At 31.3% G+C, this 26,514-nt stretch overlaps 3 protein-coding genes across 3 annotated transcripts in view; all 3 read left to right on the top strand.

The window, feature by feature from the left end:
* The window catches only part of LOC105323883 (uncharacterized), a 63,143-nt gene that overhangs the window by 864 nt on the left and 35,765 nt on the right, over positions 1-26,514 (top strand). The window contains exons 2-6 of the mRNA XM_066070677.1: positions 1,848-2,072; positions 2,203-2,454; positions 3,877-4,014; positions 4,373-6,179; positions 6,386-7,827. Of these exons, the coding sequence (XP_065926749.1) occupies positions 1,848-2,072; positions 2,203-2,454; positions 3,877-4,014; positions 4,373-4,380 (623 nt within the window). The 3' untranslated portion in view covers positions 4,381-6,179; positions 6,386-7,827. The remainder of the gene's footprint in view (positions 1-1,847; positions 2,073-2,202; positions 2,455-3,876; positions 4,015-4,372; positions 6,180-6,385; positions 7,828-26,514) is intronic.
* LOC105334835 (cell death abnormality protein 1) lies at positions 9,991-14,385 on the top strand. The gene is made up of 7 exons (XM_066070667.1): positions 9,991-10,182; positions 10,649-10,900; positions 11,937-12,074; positions 13,097-13,210; positions 13,500-13,643; positions 13,751-13,862; positions 13,985-14,385. Exons 1-7 carry the CDS (start codon positions 10,176-10,178, stop codon positions 14,154-14,156), a joined length of 939 nt encoding a protein of 312 aa, XP_065926739.1. The 5' UTR covers positions 9,991-10,175; the 3' UTR covers positions 14,157-14,385.
* Positions 19,298-26,514, top strand: part of LOC105334833 (uncharacterized) — a 59,122-nt gene continuing 51,905 nt past the window's right edge. Inside the window, exon 1 of the mRNA XM_066070663.1 lies at positions 19,298-19,376. Coding sequence (XP_065926735.1) covers positions 19,313-19,376 — 64 coding nt within the window. The 5' untranslated portion in view covers positions 19,298-19,312. The remainder of the gene's footprint in view (positions 19,377-26,514) is intronic.

The following is a 26,514-nucleotide window of genomic DNA, read 5'->3' as shown; positions in this document are numbered from 1 at the left end:
TATTTTCGTTCGCACTGTAATAATTAAAACTGCACTTTACGTTCAGCAATTTAAATGGAACGTTACGCAATCGCTATTATGAAGAAAAAATGATTTTTTTCTACTTAGTCATGAATTACATAATACCAATACGGATATAGTAGGCGACCTTCAGCAATCGTTTGAGTAAAATGTGATCTTTATCAATGTGACATTAAAATAAGCAGCATGTTGTCAGGTTTTGTTATGGGTTATTGAAAATTGTAATATATTTTTGTATCTCTTGTCCAGAATAATGAAAAAAAAATAGGGCATGCAATGGCATTGGAAATCTTGTAAAAGCACAAAATCTCATAATTGGGTATGATATTAATTCATAACGTCACAAAGAAGTTAAATTAATCAGATGATTGTCGTAAGACAAATCATCGGAATGTAGCGTAAACAACTGATAGGCATTATTAAAGCTCGATTTGCCTGTCCTCCGTTAAAGTTAATAAAAAGTGTGACACTAACCCCGATCGCGAATGTTTTGCTGGAATAATCTGGCAAATACAGAGGCATATGACTTAAAATATTTGATAAGTGATGTTTTATAATCGTTCCCTTTGTTGTTGTTAATGAACATTATATTGCAGATAAAAATAAATGGAAGACTTTGCGATATTGATTTCATGAAATCAACAATAAGATTCTAGCAATACAAATGAAAATGAACCGGTTGCCGATAAAGTTACATCACTGGTACTTATTAACATAACGTGAGCAAGATTGTGTACATTTTGTTTCTAATTGTCCTCTTATTAACCAAAAAATCACTGATGCTTTTATTCAATGCCGTGTCAAACAAATCAACCCATCATCCAAATGTCATTTTTATGAGCATTTTATAAATCATTTATTACAATATTACCTGATAAAGACACTCATTTCTCACATATACAAAAGCATTTTGTTAGAATAAGAATGTGTCCAGATATTTGTGTTATTAAAAATAGTCGGAACACAACTATCTTAAAAGTGTCTTTAAAATATAGAAATCTATTTAATAAAATTAAAAAGTATTAGCTTAAAAACCCTTTGTTTTTTGTCACTGCTGGGATAATGGGTTCCAAAGATTGTGAGTTGAAAACTCGGACGGGGCCGAGATGGGGCTCATATACTATGAATTTATTTGTGCTTTATATAAACATGCTCCTTTACTCTATATGTGCAGATATATGTCAAACTAACTGTGAAATGTTATGTTCCTGTGAAATTGTAGTTTTACTGTATTCCATCTCAAACTAAAACAACCGCATTGTTCTTAAAGGGAGCACTAAGTTCTGTTCGTCATCGAAAACAAAATCTTTGTTTTGCTTAGATAGCTGGGTGGTTAGCACAAATGGCGCTAATGGGTTCCACCGGTCGTGAGTATGAAATCTGGATGGTGCTCCACTATGGTAAATTACTCTGTGGTTCATGTTATATGGCCGTGTGGTTAGCACAGTGGCCGCTCTTTGCGTGGAGAGACGGTTCCAAATGTCGCAAGTTCAAGCCTGGACGGGTCGGAGGTGGAGCTCCAATGTAGTAAATGTCCTTGTATATAATGTACACATGGTTATTTTCGCCTTGTCTAAACAGTTTCGGCTATAATTAAACCAGATCAGTTGTATTTTAAGAAAGATTAAATAAAACATTGGAATTCGCATAGTCTGGAATTAGCCCACTGATTTGAAAGGCAAAGGGGCGAAACAAAACGGGGATTAATATTTACACACACACACACACACACACACACACACACACACACACACACACATATATATATATATATATATATATATATATATATATATATATATATATATATATATATATATATATATAAAACATCGCCCTAAATAAACCAGCGTGGCAGCAGTATCCTTACACCAGTCAATGGGTAGCCGATCTTGCTGTTGACGGACGGAAATCGAACCTCTCAGGTTATGGAGGACAGTGTGCGGTATCAGCATACGGGCATCCAACTTCAGAATGGCGGGTAGACCTGTTGGAAATTCTCAGTATAGTTTACATCAATGTACAGTACAGGACGGAAAATGTTGTATGGGGTAATATTTTTTATCAATATGCCAATAAAAAATTAAATATATTTGGTAAATGAAATCATTCAAAAATACAAGAAACAATTTGATTTATTTTGTATCATTACTGACACCATTTATATCTTTTTTTATTCAGATAAATATAACGGCTACTATACTCATTACCGTGGATTCTCGATCTACATATCAAACACAACTAAAAAGGAAGATGGATTAATGTGTTTTAGAGACACCAACTATACAGTGGAAACAATACCTAACCCTATTAACATATCGTGTCATCTGAATGGGAGATATGTCATCTACTACAACAACAGAACAAATCATCCCTTGCCTCCAGATTATAGTTTCTATGCCTTTACTGATCTCTGTGAAGTAGAAGTATACGGTAATGATATAATATTTTACATTTTGTACATGTCACACAGGGTATTTTTAAGAAGTTTCAATTTTTGAATGATGTCACAAACCATACTTAATAATTTGATTTATGATGTAATCGTACATACATATCACAAAAAAATTTTGAATAAAAAAAAGTGTTGTAGGATACCTTTAAAAAATGCATGAAAGTATTTATTTTCAGCAAAAGTTAAAAAATGTATTATTTGTTTTCGTTAAACTGGGCTAAATACTCGCCCGAAACATAGTTATTCCTCAATTTCAACACTGTTTATAAATATATAATTTAAGATTAAATGTAGATATAATTTTAATTCGTCAACAAATGACACCACAGGATATATTATCTATGCTTTTAAAGAGCTATGTGAAATTAGTTTTGTCTATGGAAATGGATCAAACATTTGGACATTTGATGTTAAATTTTATAAAGTGTATTTATATTCTGTTCTATCCTGTCCTGCACCATGTAGCTAAAAAGATTCAAGTATGAATTTCGAGGTAGATGTAATTTTGGTAGAGGAAAAAATGTTTTCATAATGAAATCACAACAAACATGATCAGTATTTGTTATAAACTTCAGAAGGATTAACAGTGTGATATTTTAACAACAATGTAAAAGGACATTGATATGGGTACTTTTTTGTATGTTCGTGCTTAGGGTTAGGATTGAGTTACTGTGAGAGTTTTATGTTACACCTTACAGTGTATAATTGTTTACGTGAACACGTTTTTATTTGCTTCATTTAAAGAACTATTTGAGGTAAAATAGATAAAAACAAGATGCATATTTTGTTTGCAGTACTCTCCAAGTTTCACACAATTCTATGAAACCCAATGAAGGACACACATTCCTGCCCGATGATATGCACCCTCCCCCCTCCCCTCCAAAAAATGAACTATTTTCTAAAAAAAAAACCAAAAAACCTGTGGTAACAATTTGGTGGATTTGTAGTTATTAAAATGAATAGTTCTTTGGTAATTTGGGTATTCCAATATGGCTTATTTTATATGTATAGCATATTGAAGAATGCCCAAAAATTCCAAATACTCCATATTCATTCTTTTAACAAATAATTTATCACAATTCTTCACGAAGACCCGTTATACATGTCTGAGGACAAACTTACACATGCTTCGTTATGATCATTGTGTCATTTAGGGTTACATTTTCATCAAAGGCCCTTTTTAAGCATTTAGAAGAGAGTTGATACATATATAAAGGTTTGTTTCTTTGAGATTCAGATACGATCAATTTATAATATTGCCGTTGATTTCATGTTACATGTTTTGTTCTCTTTAAATAAACATTACTTTAAACGGTTTTAAGGAAGGTATTTAATAAGGGTGTATACATTACCGAAAAGATTAATGTGTTTATACAATTTTTTTTTAAATCTATCCACAGGTTGTTCGAATTCGACTTATTTTGGAGATAACTGTACTACACCTTGTCATCAGAACTGTTTGGATGGACGGTGTGACGTCGTGGATGGAACGTGTCTAGGCTGTGTTCAAGGATACACAGGAACCATGTCTGATACAGGTTGGAATACAAAATTAAATAGAAAGATAATTTCTACGAACAAAACACTCATTTATGAATGTATCATTTAATATTCAAAAATTTAATTTATTTTCTGTATCATACTTGAAACAAATTTGCAACAAGTTATGTTTAACCTTTAATTTTAAGTTAATTTCGATAAAAAAGAAATAGTATTATATTTATCTAATTATTATTCCAACAGTTTACAAATATTTTTGTCATAGTTCTAATGCATGTGTGAATGACTGTAATTATATCTTGCCTATGCTTTCTGTAAAAAAGATTAGCAAAGTTTCATTTTCAAAATGCATTTGTTTATTTACAATTTGCTGTTTTATATGTTTCCGACATACAGTCAAATGATGGTATGGGTTCTCTAAAACCCCATGACTGATACCTGTATTGACACATTATCAAACAGTACATAGTGAGTATATAGAATCAAATTTGACCTCGATTAAAAATAGGCAGCTACTCATTTGATAATCTTATTAGTCGTAAGTTTTACAGTATATTTCAAACTTTTATGCATACAATTTTCCATACCAATAAATAATTATGTAATCGCTAATGAGAATGTTTACTCCAAGTTATGAAGGACCTTTCAAATATTACAAAAACATATTTCAAATTAACGAGGCCGGGTATAATTTGTTTTGCCCTAGATTTTTGGATAAATTTTTAACAGGATTTTTTTCTGATATAATTATCATTTAAGGATAAAAAAATAAGACATTTACCACATCGTTTGTTTAAGGAGTAATCTCAAAGTTTGTTAATTTTTAACATAGGACCCTTTTGCTTGAAATGTATCATTTTTGAACATTTTTTACATTTTTTAAAAACTTCTGCCCTAGGGATTTCTTTTTCTGTTCTACACATTAAATTTATTGCTAAAAGGCATCAAATAGTCAAATACCAAATTACATCCTGGTTTGTTGCGGGGGTCTTATCAAAGTGTTTTTCTTGTATGCCCAATTTCCCGGATTTGTAAGATAATGGCTATTTTTATTAGACAAAGGCGGAAATGGTGATCTTTATAGTATTATTAACACAATTAGACATATTTAAGTTTTAAGTAATAAATAAATATAAAACATCACATACTAAGGGTCATTAATATAAAATATATGGTTACTGTCTTGAACTATATGAATTAAGCTATATTTAGGTGGGTTAAGAAATCGTGACAGAGGGCTAGGCTTGCTGAACCCTCTTCACATTTTCGACCCGAGCCCAAATATAGCTTATACTTCCAGACATTTATGTTTAATCCACAATATAAAATCAATTTTACGCATCAAACAAGCTATTTTTCAACAATTTTCGCTGAATATCTGCAGTTGAGACTATCATGCCATGGCGCCAACAAAGCAAAAAGATGACGTCACAATATACACGAAAGGCTGCGCTAAAGCGTGCGTACTCGTTCTGTACTCGGCCTCGTTAAGTTTTCAATTAACTTATTTCTGTTCTTTTCATCTGATATTATATTTGCTATAATGAAGAATGAATCTAAAAAAATTATATTTTTAATAATATTATTGTTTAAATCAATAAGTTTTTTTCAGCCATAAAACTGTAAGTATGAGGGTTTTTGTTTATATAATTATAAGATATAATGTCATTACATTTATCAGCTATCAAAGTTTGACCAATACATTTTCAAACTTAAAGGCTCATAGAATTGCTCATAATATCGGGGTTAAAAAATAAAATGAAAAAATCTTCCGCTGTCTATTTTCCTTTTTAACTTTTAAAGGTTTACAATAGTAATATAAATTTACGTTTCTTTTCAATATATGCTAGCTTCGGATACTCTTACAATAAAGTCATCTGTTAAATTCAGGGAAACATTTCTTTGTTTGATTTTGTTGTATACCAGTATTTTAAAACATTGTTCATGTAACAACTAAATACACATTCTACACAAATTATGATTCGTTAAGAAGTGAATTCTGTATATTTGTTTTGTCCATTTTCTTTAAAGATATTTTATTTCATTTTGACCTGGAAAGGTCTGGGTTTTTTTGTTTTTGTTTTTTTGTTTGTTTTGAAGAATGTTAATACGACTCCGAGGGCTTTAATATTTAAATCTAAAAAATAAAGGATGAAGTCACCTCGGAATATCACCCTATTTACAGAATCGGTAGGACAACAAGGTATTGTCTTTCATCAAAATGGTTCATATACTTGCACAGTTGATAAACATTTATTTATTAGAATGCTTGACACATGTCAGAAAGAATTATTTGCACTTTTAAAAGCAAGAGTCAAGATTAAATTATAATTTAAAGGACAAAAATTGAAATATTTTGATGTACACTCTTTCAAAAACAGTGAAATTCCCTACTTTTAATTTTTTTAGATAATTTTCAATACAGACGCATTTGCCAGAAAACGAATTTGACTTCACACAACAAAATTTCAACATAAGAGAGGACATTTGATGTGCCTTTATTAAAGTCACTTGTTGCTGGGCGAAAATTAGGGTCAGAGCTTTGAACCCTAATGTTAATATTACCGACAATGGAAACTGCAATTATAGCGGAATGTACCCACTTTGAAAAAGAATTCTTTTGACCGGTAATAATATTCATGTAGTTTTTTTTATAACGCACATGCACGTTTGAACTGCATATATATTTTAAGTATATTTGTATGTGAAAACCGAACATTGTGAACAGGACAGCAAAGGAAACAATCGTGAAAACATATGCACATTTCAAATGACGAATATTGACATGCAACAAAATATCATTGATGAAAAATGACAATAACAAACTTTCCACCATATCCAAAATCCATAAAACGAATTACAAATTTAAAGCAGAGCAACACAGACCTCTAGAAAAAGATAGAGGTAGGACATGTTGCCTAGAATAAGTGTGCAACCATCAGCTGACCGGTCACACCCAACGTGTGCGGTTGACAATTAGGTGTTTAATTATGGTTTAACAATTAGTATGGTATCAGAAAGTATCCGATTTAAATCAACGTTTGATTTACAAAATACATTTTTATAAACAATGAATGCAACCAGGTAAATAAAAATAAATAAAATGAGAAATCGCACGGGTTCAATCAATGTTTGTTTTGTGATAAACATTATTAAACCTTTGCAACAAGTGATTGGAGACCTGCAGGTCTGTTATCACTAAAATATTACAATTGCTGACCCCATGAGCTAAGATAAAGATACATGTATTCCGAGATTCCGCCTACTTTTAAAGCTCCCTTCCCCCAAATATTTTCATAAATGAATGCTTTTTTTTGTTTTTTTTTAAACTGGGTAACATTCAGAAGAGTGTCGTGTTAGGAGTAAAACTAAAAATGTAACTTAACATACAAACTTGAAACTCTCTGACATGTCAATCTAAGGGCTACCACACTCAGGAGACCGTCAAGGTCTGTTGAACTCTTGTTTCTTTTTTTTTCCTTTCAATTATAGAACGGCGGCTAATTAAACAAAAGATTGTAGTTATATAAAATGAATAGAGAAAAATTATCCGCCTAAAGGAAGTGTTTACTAATGGAAAACTAAAGATGTATGTTTTCCTGTAACATAATGTTTTATTATCAACTTGCAACTTCATTCTTGTATGTCAATTCATGAAACCCTTAATGGATTTCAAGATCTCTCTTTTTTTTAAATAAGAACAAAACACCTAAACAGACTCGAAGTTTATAGATGCGAACTGGTTGACTATGAAAGTATTTTGTAACTTCCCTTTTGAAAGACTCAAAAAATGGATTTCATTGGGATGATCCCGTTTCTTTCCCAATTATTTCGCTTTGGAATAACTTACGGTAAGTGAATAACAGTGAATTTATCATATCTCATTTAAATAACATATTTAAGTTTTTGTTATTATTCTTGTGTTTCACCAAAGCCTTTCATAAAATATTAATGGTGTGATATTGTGTTTTTGAAGGAATTCTCAAAAATTAAATTAAATAAATGGTAATCGTCTAATGGAAAGATTGCCAAAAAAAATTTGTTGGCAATGATTATGTGTGCATGTCTTTTTTAAATTTGATAACCAGGCATCCCCATCAAACAGCTCAAGGGAAAGCTTGAATCCTGAAAACAGATACTTAACAGCTTGCTCACAGAGTCAATAATAAATACAGTATTCAAATAGAAATAAGTCTCTTTTGACATTTTAAATATAAGCACTTCTCGTAAGCAACGATGCTGCTGCAACATATAATGCGTCACGAGTAGGACTGTGCATAAGAGCAAGTGTTATAGATTGACATTATATATAATTGCGTTATTACAAATAAAAAAGGTCGAAATCAAAGCCCTCAGAAATGTCATAAACGTATTAAGACAACAGCTTGTAGTAGGGGGTAAATTCAGGTTCCTTTAATGATAAAAATATTTAAAAAAAAATGAAAAAAAAACCAATAAGGCTAATCAATAGCTATATTTATATTGACCAAAACAACGTAATCTATACAAAGTGAACTCGGTAACAAAACATTTACATGAGGTCATCGTCAAGACTGAGTAGCTATGACCTAATTTGCCATAGCGCTTCCATTGCCCCTATATCTCTTTTCGAGGCGACGCAAACGATGGATGCAGACACTACTGTTTTACATGCTTGTTGTAAGCGATACGGAATTAAATAATATTATTTCCACGGTCTGAAAAATGAACTTTGTATAGAGGAAACAAACGGCTATTGATGCGCAGTTCTGGATTTTCAATATATCTTCGTTTTTAATGCAGATACAAAAACTCTTGTTGTTTCTTTCTAAACCTGTACTAAAGCAGCCGATTTTCTCCCACTCCTGAATACATACTGAGGGAGGGGGGGGGCGGCTGTGACTATACTTAAGGGGTGAATTACAACAGTCATTGCTTTTTTCTCAATGGTTTTGATGATACTAAATCCCATTGGATATAGCCCCATGTTGCATAAGAGTATTACTGCTCCCCAAAATCTGAGGTGGATCTCCCTCTTAGGCATGTTTTTAATATTATAGTATAGTCGACAACATAATATGATCTATTTACATTGCCGGATAATAAATGTCTTGTGTCTATCTACCAGAAGATAAGTGTCATGGCAAGACGTTTTTGCCTGACACAAGCATATTTACTGATTAAAGACCCATCATACCGATCAAAAAATGTTAGCATAGATAAAAATATGAGATAATATTCCCATCTTTAATGCCTTAAGTTTGTTTTTGTGAGCAGCTATTGTCTTATTTAGTTAAGCCAGCAAACAATTTCCATGTACTTTTATTAGAAATAGATTTAAAGCCCAACAGGAAATCTATGTGACCTGTATACGCTATTTTCCAAAAATGTTTTCTTTAATAGCATTATTAATACTGGTACAATTGGTGTCTAGTCAAAGGAACTCCAAAAAAATGACGAAAATGTCCCCCGAAAGTTTGGCCTCAACTGCAAATATAATATGATTGAAGACAAGCTTGTGCATAGACTTTAGTTAAATAGTTTCCTCCGTAACAGCCTTATTAGTCTTTGAGTGCTGAGGAACATATTTCAATTTAATTTAACAATGTGTACCATTTAATACAATGATAAAACATATAGAAATATGATAACAACAAAAAAAAATACATTTTTATAGAGTATTTCCCTGTCAAAATTAAATATATGCTTAGAGTACATTTATCATAAAATCAGAAACAATAACAAAATTACATGTTTTGATGTAGACAAACATAAGATTAGATTTGATTATGTTTATGTTGATTTTCATGTAGTAATTGAAATAAAGCTTTTTTTTAAACCTTAAAACTTTTTGCATCGGAAAGAGTAATTTTTAAACCACCTGATTAAGTATTGGTATTCTATTAATATTTGTCGAATTCTTTCGTTAAGAAATATGTATGGATACTATTACTTAATAACGGTTTATATATTAATTACATCTTAACACTGCTTTAAAATTCACAGCTATGTTGTAATGAATTTTTGACGTTCATTTAAACATTTGGGTATGGAATCTAATTACAGACAATGTTGCTTTGAATAAACCTGCATGGCTTCAACATCAACATGCTAAATATCCACAATACGGGGCGGAGCGTGCTGTAGACGGAAACAAATTATATTTGTCCATATCTGGAGGGCAGTGTACAGTATCTTCCGGTGGATATTCAACAGCAGAATGGCGGGTAGATCTTGGGGGAGTACTCAGTTTACACCATATCTTTATTCAGTATAGGACGGACTTTCGTGTATGGGGTATGGCTTGTAAAGGAAAAAATACAAATAATCTGTAGATATCTAATTAAACGCAAGGAATTATTATCTGCGTAAAATCTCTTGAAGCACCCATCGCCGAATTTAAAATATCGCCATTATTTCCTTATAGATGAGAACTATACAAAATAAGGCTAAAAGTTCTGTGTTTGCGATTTTATATTCTTGCAATTTGATACAAAACGGCAGAATCGCAAAATTAAGATCTCACGTAATATAAGTATAGTAGCTTTAACGTAAAATATTATAACTTACATTTAGATAACTAATTTAGGACACCATATTTTATATGCGTTTTAAAATTCATATATCAGAAAATTCCCGCTCAAATATGTTTTAGTAAACTATGTTATTATTAACGATTTTTTTCTGTAACAGATGAAACAAACATTTTAACCAGTTACTTGCTCGGATTCTCGCTCTATATATCAAACACAACTAATAAGGAAGATGGGGTACTTTGTTATATGGATAAATCATATACAAGGAAGACAATACCTAACAATTTCAACATAATGTGTCGTCAGAATGGGCGATTCGTCATCTACTACAACAACAGAACACAATTTCCTCTCCCTGATGGATATAGTGTCTCCGCAGAAAGCGATCTCTGTGAAGTAGAAGTATATGGTAATTTCATGAATGGACTTTCAGCAGGAATACTTAATACATAACTTTAATTTTGCATTTTTGTACAGATTTTGTTTTGGATTACTCTTTGTTTTACTTTTAGGAGATATAGTAAACAGTCACACCTGGTATTTTACTATGTAATGAAAGTTATACTACAATAATTTATATCACAAATATAGATACAAAATGAAATAATACAAACAAAATGATAGGTAAATAACTAGTAAATGGACTATTTCAAAAAAAAAAAAACAGCAACTTTGCTATGTACAATGTATAATAATTAAACACCATTTTACAACCTGGATTTTGACCTAAAGTAGATATTTATTCCAACATTTCTTAAAGTAACTGGGATATGGCATTATGTCCAAGCCCGTCCCAGAAGCAGATTTTAAAAAAATAAACACAATGCTGTTACAGCCAACAATCATTGAGATTTGTGTATAAGCAACAGATGCAAATTAACTGTACCCCCTTTCTCGATTTTTTAAGGTTTCGATAGATAAGCTACAAAACCTCCTGCTGAAAAAATGTTTCTTTTACTGTAATTTTTTTAACAAATTAGAGCTATATCTATTTCGCGAAAGCCTAATTTTTATGCTTCCTTTTTACTCAAACTGGTATAACTGATGAAACACTGATCGAGTGTAGCATTGGCCCCATTGTAAAAACTAATCAAATTGAAAACTTATTTACTTAAACATCTTATAAAAGTCACGGAAGTCAAACATAAGGAAAATATATTACTGCGTTACAATGTACGCTCATCGTGACAGATGAAACTCTTATTTTTGATCTTGATATAATTGGTGAAAGACTCATTCAATCCTCTTTCATAGGTAATATACAGCGTTAAAGTTGTTTCCGCCTTTAGTGCAAGGTTCAGTTATGCCCTATAGGAAATTTGTACTTGATTTTATCGTAAGCCTTATCTAAGAATATCAATAACTTTTTTTCTCAAATATATTTTCTGAGGTAGATAAAAGCATTGTATAATTCAATAACAGTCGTTCTCTACATTTAATTACAGGTTGTTCGAAATCGCGCCATTTTGGAGACAACTGTTCTACACCTTGCCAACAGAACTGTTTAGAGGGACGGTGTGACGTCGTGGATGGAACATGTCTAGGCTGCATTCCAGGATACACAGGACCTACATGTGATACAGGTTGTAATACAAAATTATACAATTTTATGGAAATGAATTCTCGACAGAAGACATATTAACGTTACTAACAAATAATCCTGATTTTTTGACATCCTTTAACAGCCATTGTTGAAAAACTTTACCATAAGTTTTTTTTTCACCATCAAATTTCAGTTAACCTTATTCTTAAAGAGTTTAAGAGAATTTGTACACTAAGATAAAGTTGTTGGTTTTTGATTTGAAATTTGTTGAGTTGGTGTTTCAGTGAATTTTAAATATCAATTATTTTATTAGAAATGATCTGTGTAAAAAGAAATAATTACAATTTTAATCTAACGGCGTTTTCTTTTTTTTATATAAAAATTAAACAAATGATTATACACGGGGCGATGATTTTGCTTGAAACGAGGACTTTTTGGTCACCTAAGACGATACCTGCTTAAAAGGTTGTGATAAAAGAAAACATTATTCGAAATGTAATATAGCTATAGTTTTGCATTTGCTTGAATGGTTGCTAATGGTTACACTGAAAAGTGTAATATTGTAAATGGGCATTGTGATGGAGGATGTCAGGATGGTTGGAAAATGCTTAGTTGTGAAGAAGGTAATACATGTATATACCGGTACATACAGGTACTGACGTCTACGATGTAATGTTTATCGAAGTTAGCTAGTTTCGTTTGAATATATAACTTGCTGCTATATTTTGTTTTCCGTTGTAGAGATCTTGTTACAAGTAAACATTCTCATTCTGATCTGTTTTGTTTCTTTCGTAGTAAAGCTAATCTAACGTTTTACTCGTAGTAAAGCCCTCTTTTTCTCTAAAGTACTACTCCATGGATTGTTTTTAAACAAACTTTTGCATTTCAACGTTTTACCTTTTTGTTCAAGGATGTCTTCTTTCGAAATGTATCTAACAATTGCACAAAAAACGATGGTGTCATTGCCGAACGTAGGGTGTCACTTTAATTACTTTTTTCTACATCATGTTGATGTATTATGAACATAAACATGGGTCTGTTCAGTGAATCGTTTTTCTGTAGCATGTGGTAACAATACATATGGACCAAACTGCGCAATGACTTGTGGGAATCACGTGACTGGTTTATGTCCACCTGAGTGTATTTCTGGTTTTAAAGGTGAACGCTGTGATGAAGGTAAGTGTTTTCCTTTCAGAGTTCTTTCGTAGTAAATCTAATCTTACGTTTAACTCGTAGTAAACCCCTCTTTTTCTCTAAAGTACTACTTCATGGATTGTTTTTAAACAAACGTTTTTATTTCAACTTTTTACCTTTATGTTCATGGATTTCTTTTTTCAAAATATATCTAAAAATACGATGGTTTCATTGCCGAACGTAGGGTGTCACTTTAATTACTTCTTTCTACATCATGTTGATGTATTATGAACATAAACATGGGTCTGTTCAGTGAATCGTTTTTCTGTAGCATGTGGTAACAATACATATGGACCAAACTGCGCAATGACTTGTGGGAATTGTTCCTACTTCTACGGGGAACAATGTCATCACGTGACTGGTGTTTGTCCACGTGAGTGTATTTCTGGTTTCAAAGGTGCACGATGTGATGAAGGTAAGTGTTTTCCTTTGAGAGTTCTACGACAAGTTTCAATAGTGGAATCATTCAAATTAACATTGATGGCATATATATATATATAAGGTGTATTGTTTATTTTGTAGCATATGATTCAGTATTCCTTACTGAATCAAACAGTAAGCGAGATGTTCTACTCTATACCTTTATTGTTTTATTTGGTGTCAGTGCGGTTATCAACATCATATTTATTGTGAGGTATGTGGTTTTTTTTTATAGATTTTTTAAATACTAAATTGAAAATTGTAGTCATGTCATGTCACTTTTACATTATGTGTGCATTGAAAAATACTGAAATTTCAAAATCATAATTTGAACAGATGCAGAAGACATCAAATATTTGAACAACAATATAAAGAAGACAAACAAGACAGCAAACATGATAAAAAATTCAAAAGTGCAAATGAAGAATATGACCATCCGTTAGAAAGTGGAAGGTATCAGGAATTGGGAGTTGTCAATCAAATGTCACTTTATGATAAACTTGAATGATATATTGGATATAACCGTCAGATGAAACGCAGTGTTAGGCATGAGGAGATGACTAATATAAACAACACCACCGTAATGTTTAGACCTGGTATACATCCATTGGGAACGACTTTGTAATTGTTCAATACTATTTTGGAACAAATAATACTTGTTTATTTCAATGTGCGGTTGAGATCACCAAACTGATTGTAAGGAATAATTAATGCTACACTGCATTGACGCCACAAAACTTTTTTTTTATAATCATTATTAAAATGACTTTCGAATCAGAATTTCAACTGGTATAACAATGGTATTCATCAAATAAATGGAGGTAGACAAGTCATACAAATTTCTGGTATTTGACGAAGTATATGTTCTCTCTATCTCGTTCTGTGAATTCTACGATATTGATTCAGTTTAAACACAACATTTCTTATCAACAAATCAAGCAATATAAATGCACTAGCTCTTCTAGTTATTTTGCGACAATATTGTAATGGTTATAGTAAAAAAAAGGAGCAGTTAAGGAGAGATGGGAAATTAAAGTGCAAACAGTCATTAAAACACCATTTGTTGTGTGTATTCTTCAAACATTAAATTCGCATTAACTCTTCAAAATGAAAAGAGAAAAACATAACAGGACAAATGTATGAAAAAATCTCATGCAAATTACCTGAACACAGTAATAATGTGAATATAGTTAAAAAAAGAAAAACATAAGATATTCATGCAAAAATGTATATCATGTTAAATTGTGAAAATTTAATACGAAATTCATCGCAGGTTAGAAAACAAAAAAAATGAAAAAAGATGTTCCATGGTCTACTTTAAGCAATTGCGTTTATGAAGAAATTCTAATTGCTTAGATAACTGATATTCCAATAAATTTGCTTACTCCAAAATATAAAGAAAACATTGATGGCAATATTTTAGAATATTTTTCAAATTAGATAAAAATCCCTTAAGGATGACGTTTACTCAGAATGAAAAAAAATTCCACTGATGATAATGAAAAACCAACTATTGCGTGTTATAGACCTTACATGGTAGTGTTATTCTTCACTTTCAAAAAAGTACGTCAATGACCTACTTTTTGAGTTAATGGCCATTGAATATTTTTTGAAAATTTAAGAAAAATCCATAAAAATGTTACACTTAGATTGAGATTTTCTTAATTGTGAAAATAATACAAATTGCTTAACTCTTGAACAAACGAAATACAGTTTATGAATGGTAGTGACATTAAATAGATACAAAGCATAAAGTTTTCATTCACGATTTTTGTAGATATTCTAGTCCGAATTTCCTCTATCAGTTTTCAAATTACTACCCATTTTTGATTCAATATAACAAAAAGCTGAATGATGATAATGCTAAAACATTTATAGTATTAAACTAAGTATATTGACCTTTCTCTGCTGGCATACAATTTATATGAGGTCAATGATCAAAATTTTGAGATATGGTGTCTTTTATCATTTTTGGACATTTTTCAATATTTTTGTAGTGTGTTCCATAGGATTATCTAAACGAAAAAGCAAGATAAAACCAACAAAAAATATGCAAAATTATGTCGACTAACAAATAAAATCTTAACTTTAAATGTTACAGTACTACCAAAAATATTTCAATGGAAAACAAAATCTGAAAAATTTAGTCCGAATTTCCTCTGTTTTGCTAAAAGTCAAACTTTGTCAGAGCCTAATTCCATAATTAGTAGAAATATCGATTGTTATATCAATAATAATTCATTTCATAAATACTTTTTGCATTTAGAACAAATTTTACTCATGAAAATAAACTTTTTAACAACCCGGATTTGAGAACTCAAACCCTGAGTAAACAACATCCTTAATTGTTACATGTATGTAAAGAAAAAATCACGTCAAATAAAATGTTTAAAAACATGTACTTTTTAGATTAAATACATAATGTTGCACAAATAAATTAGATAAGCTGCATATTTCTTGAATATTTCCCTATCTTTACATAACATGAACTCTTGGAATAAATGATTGCAATTTTTTTTAATTTGAATGTTTTTTATTTAAATTGAATTCGAAAAGCTAAGGATACAATTTTTTTTGTAAGTGACTCATTTTCTTTTACTAACTAGTTCATTCTTAATTAAACAAAAATGACGTTTTTGTCTTGCTTTTATTATTCTTTCAAAGGAATACTAATGCATCCATTCTTTGGATGAAGTAACTATAAACGAACAGTTTAATTTTCTTTTTGAATAAATTTTAATTAAATTTCAATGTGATTACAGCCAAGCAATGAAACAGCAAAGCAACACATTGTTCAACTGTATATTTTAATATAGTAGTTTTTTTTAGCACATTTAACGATTGTAATGGCTAACAAGTGAAGTACATCTCATACTTTAAAATGAAACTGGTTTTAATATTTCTTATAATGAAATGTAGTCCAAGGATATTGATAACAAATATCTTTACAGTCTATCACCGTACAGTTTACATGACGTATTTAACTTTTAATCCGTATGATTCATTGGTATTATAGTACAACTTGTGTTATTCTTTGAACAACCGATATTCAAACATTTGAAACTATATAAACCAAAGAATTGTTTGCCCTTGCGGCTTATACCTATATCTCAAGGGTCTCAAAAATATCTTTGACTTCCAGATTACCAAATGAAAAAAAAAAATTCAATCAAATATGCAATTGTATTTTATACGAAACTTATTTTATTAAACTATTTTTTTTAAAGATTTTAACCAAAGTTTGAAAACTGTATTGCACGTTGAAGTATACATTATGTAATTGACGGTTTTAATTCATGAAAAAATATCACCACATAGTAGTTCATATTTTTAGCATGAAGCAGGAAGTAGGAAAGATGTGAAATACTTATAACCAAAGGTTACTTATCCTGGCCCCGCCGTCACCAACTTTCCTGAAGTCAATATATAGCCTCAAATCTGAGGTTTGACCTCAAATTTATGTACTTTTCTTTAAAGGATTTGAGTTGAGGAACGAGTTGAGGGATTTAAAAATTTTGGTGACGGTGGAGCCTGATCATACAAACATAACATATTTCAGATGAACGTACTTTAAACTTTGCAATCAGAGGTCAATATATATTAGAAATTAGATGGAAGTAAATAAATGTTATTCAATATACGATGTGTTTGCCGATTCAGATTACTTAAGGAAGTCCAAAATATATTATTAAGGGCGCAATACTGACTTCGACTCTGATTTGATCAAAACATTCGCCATGTTGTGGACTTTACACCACCGCATATTTTTCCTAAAAATATATATTTTATATACAAACATTTACATATAAAAATCAAAATTTGTCATGCAGTCTTCAGGTTTTGTCACTATCGTCAGCCCGTATTTATTATTCTTAGCCAACACTATGAAATCGTGTTCGGTTTCTCCGATAAACGATACGTTTTCACTTGAAGAATGGAATTCATACTACAATGAACTGTATTTACAAAACGCGGTTCTTCTGATTATTGGACTTCTGATTGGAACGTTCGGAAACGTAACAGTTATCATAGTATACCAAAGAGGCTTAAAGAACAAGGGACATGGACGCTTTTTCATACCAATATTGGCAACTATAGATTTGATTTGTGTTTTGTTAAGTGCCATATATAACATTGTGCAGATTACAAGACACGTTACATTTCCAGGCTCTTGGGTTTGCAGACTTTTTATTTATTCAATACGGGTGATTTTGGCCCAATCTGTAATGTTGATGGCTGCAATTGCAGTTACTAGACTTCAACGAATTTGCCAAATTACGAAGCGTCAAATCACGAAGTCTCACTTGCGAATTTTCATTGCATGTGCCGTTATATTTTGTGCACTTTCCTACATTCCAACACTTTTTGTTTTCGGAACTGTCAAGGTTTACAAAGAAAACATTACTGGGTACAAGTGTATGGAAATTGATAACGATGCCCGAGCATTGGATAACGGGATTCTGACATCCACGGGAGTTTTTCATGCACTCTGTATGTTTATCGTATTTGCTTCGTACATTTATATTGCAGTCCATCTTTTCAATATATACCGAAGACAGAACAAATTGAACGAAGAAAACACCGAATCTGGAAAAGGAAAAGACTTAATGAAATCACTTCCAAGGCAAAGGCAGAAAACTCCCTTGACGTATCGATTAACGTTTATGTTTTTTACCTTGCAACTCAGTATGCTGTAAGCATTTCTACCGCCATTTATTGTAATAAAGCAAGAACTGAATGATCCAAATTTTTGTGATAGAAAAAGTGACAAGTATTCAAAGAATATCTATCTAGCAATGCGGATGCTCTATTTTATGAATGCTATTGTTAATCCGTTTTTATACGGTTTTTTTGATACATCTTTCCGAAGGAAACTTTTTAATATTGTTTTCAAAAGATAGTTACCTGAGTTGGTATCGGGTGTGCAACAAACGACTTTCTGAAAATAGTATATCATGATTATACTGTTTATTGCAAAACAAATCGTTAAATATAAGATTTTTCATTATTTGTGTTGATCAATTTTAAAGTCACTGTATAACAACGTCAAAATTTTTAATTTGCATTAATTAACACCATTAACTGGTGAAAATGGTTTTTGCATAGAAGTAATATAACTTTTTTTAAATGTGTATCCTTAGCTGTTTTTCCCCTCATATCTTTTTTAGACGATTAAGGTACATACAGTTATGGTTTATTTATCGAACATATACTTGTAATTATTTGTTCAACTGAAATTTAAAACGAGACTTTTAAAATATGTATATACTTTAAAACACGCTTATGAGGACCGAATGCTTACTGTCACTTTAAGGATACATTAATATTCTCGAAAAAAGAACAGTGTACAAGCATAGAAACCTAACCACTTAGTCCAATTCAAAATAACATTGTCAACGGTTTTCCCTACATTATTCCTAAAAGGGAGGCTGATAACAGAATAATGATTTTTTTTTTAAACATACATTTTTGTACCAAACCTAGTAAAATAATGCTGTCAAAGGTCATTTTGAATTGGATATGTGTAGCCATTGTTACTGCATCAATGAATGCACACCAAAAGGAAACGCTATACGTCCATTTAAATATATTTGACCGAGATATAAAGACACTGTTTGTCGGCGTAATTTATTTCTTACTTCCTGGTCCACGAGACTCCTTTAAATGGCTTTTATTTTGTTATTTTTGATATTTTCTACTCAATTATTTTGTTTAGTAGCAACATACGGTAAGTTAAGTCGTCTGGATTCTTGTGTTTTCTTTGCAAAGCATTTTTTCATACAGGTTTTGTGTAAACTGAAAAATACGGCAGACCTACAGGTACATGTATGTACCTGCTCTAATACATTGTTAACCATGTACCTAAATATGTGCATGGACAGAACTTTTGTGAAATAAGTGTCATTTATTTTTACGCAATCAGTACATTATTAAGTCGTTATGCAGTCGTTGTTAAAATGATTTAAATGAAAGACATATTGGCTATATATATTTACATTGCATTATATTTTAAAAAAGAAATTACATAAAAAATAGCTCTCTTATAGACTTTTTCTTTGTCACTTTCAATCAATTTCAATCAAAAAATATTTCAGCAGAAAGCAGAACAATTAATTTACCTTTACTGTCGAAAAGGTGTGAAATTGATTATGTCAACATAAAATATTGAAATTTGCAATTATATCAAAATAATCCTTGTTTATTTTTTTTTTCAAATCTAACCAAGTCATTTTTACTTACAATTGAATTCCAATAATCAATTATTCAGTAAAAGAATGTAACATTAGCAAAATTGAACTTAAACTAACAAATATTTTTGAAATAAATCATTCGATTTCATGAAACGAACAATTTATATGCAATATTATGTTTTATCATTTATTTATTTATCACCAAATCCATACATCAAATCAAAAAGCAATCTGGGGTTTTTTTTGAAAGGCACTCTAAAGACGAGGTTTTTTACAGTAGTATATATCACGATTTATCACATCCTTTATTACACTCTTCCGGATTTTCTTTGCACTTTTTTTTTTATTGGGAGTACGTTGGATTTCTCCTTTTTATACAACGCATACCTGAAATTTGAACTATAATGTCATTAAATGAGCGTTTTGTTATAAATGAAGTCACAAAACATTTGAGCGTCGAAAATAAGTTGGTTTTGAGATAGGGAAACTAAGATTAAGTTTACGAAAGCCTGTTCAAATACAAACATAAAACAAAACTCGTGAAAATCAGTATCACACCCAAAATTAACCTTCGTTCAATATATTTTAGTCTAGGGTCGAGACATGTATGGGAGGTTGTACATATTTTTGCATGTATTATTCTCTATATTTTAACTCGACTACACTGACTGAAATGATATTTACAAATACAGCATTTACATTCAATTGCAAAAAAAAAAATGAATGACATTTTTTTTTTCGAAGAAAACCTAGCATTGAACAAAACAGCCTGGCAATTGCATCCCTACCCTGATCCTTCATGGGGAGCGGATCGAGCAGTGGACGGACGTAAATCAGACCTGTCTGCTCATGGAGGACAGTGTACAATATCAGCATTAAACCAATCAGAGGCTGAGTGGAGGGTGGATCTCGGTGGGGTACTCAGTGTTCATCACATTTCTATACAAAACAGAACGGACAACTTCCAGTGGGGTTTGTAATTCACAGAGGCCTTACAAAACATTTTACAGGAAAACAAACAACGACATACATGTATTTATTGGAACTTATCATTGATTGTTTTGTTTTACTACGTTCGAACACATGAAATCCCATCCAATTTATCAATGTCGCCATAAGTTTTATAATACTTTTGAGAAAACCTAGAAAGAATAGAAATTCTGGAGGGAGAAATGATTACGTTGAAAAAAAAATGAACACGATATGTTATATATGTTTAACTTAAGAAAATAGGAGAAACTTGTGTATACTTGAAAACATATCTTCGAGGAAATTCTTTAGGCCTCATTTATCTGTTTTCCAAGATAGTAAAATGGGTTTTGATACCATTGCTGTTTGATTTAAATAAATGAAGAAGAACATTTCATGACACGTTTAATTTAAACCACGAACATTGACTTTTGATAGACTCAAACAACGGTTTTTCTGCCAGATTCATTGGATTTTCTGTGTTCATATCAAACACAACTAATAGAGAAAACGGAATACTTTGCTTTATGGACACAAATTTTACCAGAACAACCATACCAGAATATCTCACTGTTCCCTGCCCTTACCATGGAAGGTACATTATTTATTACAACAACAGAACTCACCCTCCATATCCGTCTGGTATTCTACAGACGCTCACAACGGCTTGTGTGAAGTAAAAGTGTATGGTATGGTGATATCAATAAGAAAATTAAATCTATAGAAATATTAATAATGAATTACCTGATTTTAATATTCTGGTCTTATCGAAAAATTAAGGTTTCAAAAGAAATTGACTTGCAAGTGCTATTTATCTTATATATTTAAAAAAAATTCTTGAAAAGAGGTAAACATTTATAATTATAAGAATGATTTCATGTTCAGGATGTCCTAAACCAGGGTTTTACGGACAGAACTGTTCGACTCCTTGTCTAAGCAGCGACTGTCAATACTGTCATCTAGAGACAGGTGTTTGTGTGGAATACAAACATGGATTTCTTGGACCAAGCTGTATTTCAAGTTAACCGTAAACAAATAATAACTTTGTTTCTTTTTGTCTTTTCAGAAAAAAAAATAAATACAATGCATAAAATTGGTCATGAATTTAAATTTGAATTTAAACATTGGATGTGTTTTTTTAGATACCAACTATTTTTTTTTCAGTAGATTTGTTGAATTATTATTGATCCATATGTACCACAAACTATTTCAACAAAAAATACTTAATTTATCTTATAAGAAGTATGGTCTAAGACAACCAACATTACGTTTGAAAATCATTTTTATACATTTTATACATTTGTATGTTAAAAAAGCATGTTTATTTGAATTAAAAATCAAGTTAGCAAAGTGTAGAACGAAAGCAATGCAAAAACATTTAGTTTAGTATAGGTATGTGTCTCATTCATGTAAAAACATTCAAATGTGTAATAAATGCTCTTCGGGCTTGGGCCGATACCAACCGCTCGGGCCGATACCAGGGCCAAGATCAAAACAAAAGTGTGATATTCTATATGATCAATACGATACTATAAACAAATTATCATATTCATCACACTATGGTTTGTTTGACTAGCATACACTGTCTCCATTAATTTATTTAATAAGTCTTATTGAAAAAAGTGTTTGCAATTCAGATCAACAGATCAAACCAATATATATGCACACATTAACAAACACGTACGATTGTATATTTCCAGTAAAGACCAAGACAACCATATGAAACAAGAACAATATGAACAAAAATGTAAAGAAACTGCATTTACACAGGATATAAGTGGGTACGATTCTGTGATTGGTCGACACGAAGACAACTACCAGGACCTTCACAATCGTTCAAACGACAGATAATCGAACACTTTGGTGCAATTAGTAAATATAATATGCAAGATAAATAAATATAAAATACATGTGCACGAAAAAAGAGATAAGAATCACGTCTTCAACAGTACAAGTGAAACACTTTGACTTTGGAACTTAAATATATTTTAAATAGTATAGGTTTTAAGGATTATTTCTTTTTCAACAAAGGTATTGTTTTCATTGAGACATAGGCGTGCAATGGATGTGTTACTTAAAGTTTGCTTCAGAATATCTAGGAAGTAATAATTAATACGTTACAAGTATTATATGTCATCCCATTTCAGACAAAATACTAATCTTAAATATATTATCTCCTTTTATATTTTATCCCATAATGTAAATGATGTATGCATATCAACATTTTTTTTAACTGTTTATTTTGTCGTAAAAAATGATCAATATGAAAAGTATTGGAACAGCTTCACTTAGACAATCTTTGGCCACATTTTTACTGTAAGAATGATGATACTTGTATTATAATGACGACACACATAAAACAGTAGAGTCTTTGTTTAGGTACAATTTTTGTGAACCATCTACATGTAAATTTATCTTTCGGAAAGCAACTTCATAAATGCAAATTCGCCTCAAGCAAAATTATACGAGTTGTGTGTATTTCCGCCGTGTAGTAGAACTGTTAAGTAATTAAAATTGTATACAGAAACCTACATGAGATATGACACTACGTACGTTCCTTCATATTACTTCCATATACAGAAGTTCAAATTTCAACAGTCATGGTTAGCAGTATTTAAAACACGGAATGTCGGATTTTTACGAAGATGTAAACTTCATGGTTCAGTGCGGAACAATAAAGTTGGTGTTTAACTTTATATCTTGAATACATGTGGTTATACGTTGAATACCAGCTATGTATTTAACTTCCTGATTGAACACTTCGGTAGAAAATGCCTTTCTTTTGTGTATTTTTATCATTGATGGGATTATTTTGCCTGACCAAAACATATGGTTTGTCTTTAAATATTTGATCGTAGATTACACTTATAAATGTTATATAGATGAGTCTACCTTACAACTATATCAACCTTCTAGACGTAAAGTGTAAAGGTATGAATATACAGCAGACTACTTACACAATCTGTCGGCTTTTTATTTAAATAATGATAATGAAAGATAAGAGATAATGAGTTGATACATTAATAAGAAACCTTATTTAAATGTTTAGTAATGATGAGAAACGCTACGAGTGTTCAGCCTTCTTGAAAAATGGATATAGTAAATGCCCTGTTGTTCATGGTTCCTACCTGACATACATGTAACATATAACTTGCACAAAACCCAAACATTTAAAGCGATAAATCGGATACCTTGCTTCTATACGACATGCTTGCTATCAGTTCGGTCTACTCTGGTTACTCTCTACATTCCATTTAATCCTCCATAGCAAAACTTTTTGTTCGATTACATTTACTCAAGCGTAAAAGAGACTCTTTTTTTTTACCCCCTACAAAAACATTCTTTTATCAACAGGTATATTCCGATAGAAAATTTTATTTTCTTTTTCCACATGTCTTTAGTTACAATTAAAATATTTCATTGTTCATGTCATGAACATGGAGAACTTTCAACATCAATTGTAATTATTTAAATTTCACGGAGCAACAAAAAAAAAGACGACTTCAAAAGCGCATATTACATGTTTTTCGGTTGTTTTCTATATGTTTTTAAGTAGCATTTAGGTAGGGCCTACATATTGACTTTGCGTATGTGTAAATTGAATCCAAAACCTCATTAGTGTGCACATTTCAATTGCGATGAATTGTTTCTATAAGTGATCATAGTCCCTCATTCAAAATCGATTGACACAGTTTCTCTTTCAAAGTACGTCAAAGAGAAAGGACAATAAAAAATGAAAATAATAAGGTTGGAAAAGACAGTTTAGAGTTACCCTTTCCGGTCACCCAAGTCACTCTTGAAAGTTATATTGGAATATTCTTATTACAGTATTGTGCCTTTTTAATATATATCCATGCACTCTTTTATCTAAAAGTTTTTCAGCAAGGTTATAGGTTTAATAGTCCTTATTGCAAGATTTCAGGTAAAGGAGGGGTGGTTATCAGCGTTTTATTTTTTTCTATTAGATAATTTACTCCAGAATGAAACTAAACAGGCCTGTGTATGGGCTATGGTACTCAGATAACCATTAAAATCTGTTGGTTTCTTTTTTGATATGCCATTGTGTCTAGGTTCAAAGGCCAGTGTTTAACTTGTCTAGATGGCGGTATGGATGTTGCGAAACTATGTCAAACAAATGTAAGAAAATATACAATCAGTTATCAACAAATATAAGTTAAAGTCAGAACAGCTTAAAACACATTGGTGAATAACTTCAGATTTACCCATTGTGCCGTTAGGAAATAAGAAATAAATGTTGATTGTAACAGTTGAAAGACGTCAAAATACCTTTCACATACATAATAAATGTAATTATGAGCATCCAGGAATTGTTCATACAAACCGAAATAATGTTATATCGTTTATTTGTACCACGTGGATTTTGATTGACAGTAATTGACACGTGCTGAGAACTACAAGATCTTCGCCCGACTACGATTATCATGGTGAACGATGTAAAAAGTACTCTTTAAACGGAACACATCATCACTTACTCGATAATCTATTAATGGTTCGCCTATTTCGGTTCATTTTAAAATGATCATATATAAATATGTAAAATAACTCCCCATGGTGCCTCACTTACAAAAATGAATTAATGTTGTATAGACAACTCCTATGATAAGCACGCAAAACACATGCTTACAAAATCATAATTGTGGTTATTTTAAAAACTTTGTTCAATGACTATCAGGGAGAAGTATAAAAGACATATGTCTACCAACAAACATGGCCAGGAGAATCTTCGCGAGCCCTGTATTCGTTTTGTTTACAGTAAAAACGCATGCGTAATAGTATAGAAGGCTGATCCCCTTAACACGTGGCGATGTGTGTATGCATAGGTTATACCTAATTATTAATTTTAATGAAATATTTGGATTTTTTCACGGAGAATTTTGTAATTTTCTGAAAGTTTATACATTTATGAGCAGTACAAAAATATCGAACCCGATCGGAATTTTTTTTCAAGTCGGGTTTTTGATAAGATGCACCGTACTGTTTCCTTAAAAATCATAGAACTAATAAAAAACAATTCGAAAATAATTTTATGTTACAACTTTCATGTTTGGTAATTTAAGATGGGTCATTTTGTTTTCTTCAAAGCAAACGTGTGTTTATTCCTTCCTTAAAAAGTTTCTATAACTAAAAAATAAGCTAAAAAAAAACTACCAATCATGCCAAGTTACCTACGGAACATTGATTATGATACGTGTCAATCAGTGCTAAAAAGATGAGAACGTTACTGTTTTTTATGTCACGTTGTTGAATGAAACTTACTTTACCTGTACTCAATATTCCATAAACCTTTGACAGAAAATATTGCATTGAACAAACCGGCATGGCAGCAGCATCCATACATCGTCATACCACAGTGGGGAGCGGATATTGCTGTGGACGGAAACAAATCAGATCTGTCTGTTCATGTAGACAATGTGCGATATCAGCAGAGAGATATCCAACAGCGGGAAATTTCATTTTAAATAAACCAGACTGGCGGCAGTATGCGTTCATGTGATTGGGGACCAAGTTTCCATGTGGATGAACGATATTTAGCACAACATACATGTACATGTAGATTTGTGTCTCTGACTTTAGAAAAGCATACATGTTATAGGCAATATTGGCGTGTGAAGTAAAGTCTTAATCGTTTTGTTTTCCAGAGAACATGGCTTTGTCTAAGCCTGCATGACAGCTGTATCCTTACAA

The sequence above is a fragment of the Magallana gigas genome, chromosome 1, assembly GCF_963853765.1.
Source record: "Magallana gigas chromosome 1, xbMagGiga1.1, whole genome shotgun sequence".
NCBI lineage: Eukaryota > Metazoa > Mollusca > Bivalvia > Ostreida > Ostreidae > Magallana > Magallana gigas.
The sequence above is the reverse complement of the archived record's forward strand: the minus strand, read 5'-3'. Positions and strand labels throughout refer to the sequence as shown.

What these genes read in the sequence shown, in the direction of transcription:
- LOC105334835 (XM_066070667.1), top strand. An exon ending in AGGACCTACATGTGATACAG is followed by an intron (nt 12,075 to 13,096) that starts GTTGTAATACAA and finishes GTTTTTCTGTAG; the next exon opens with CATGTGGTAACAATACATAT. An exon ending in AACATCATATTTATTGTGAG is followed by an intron (nt 13,863 to 13,984) that starts GTATGTGGTTTT and finishes TAATTTGAACAG; the next exon opens with ATGCAGAAGACATCAAATAT.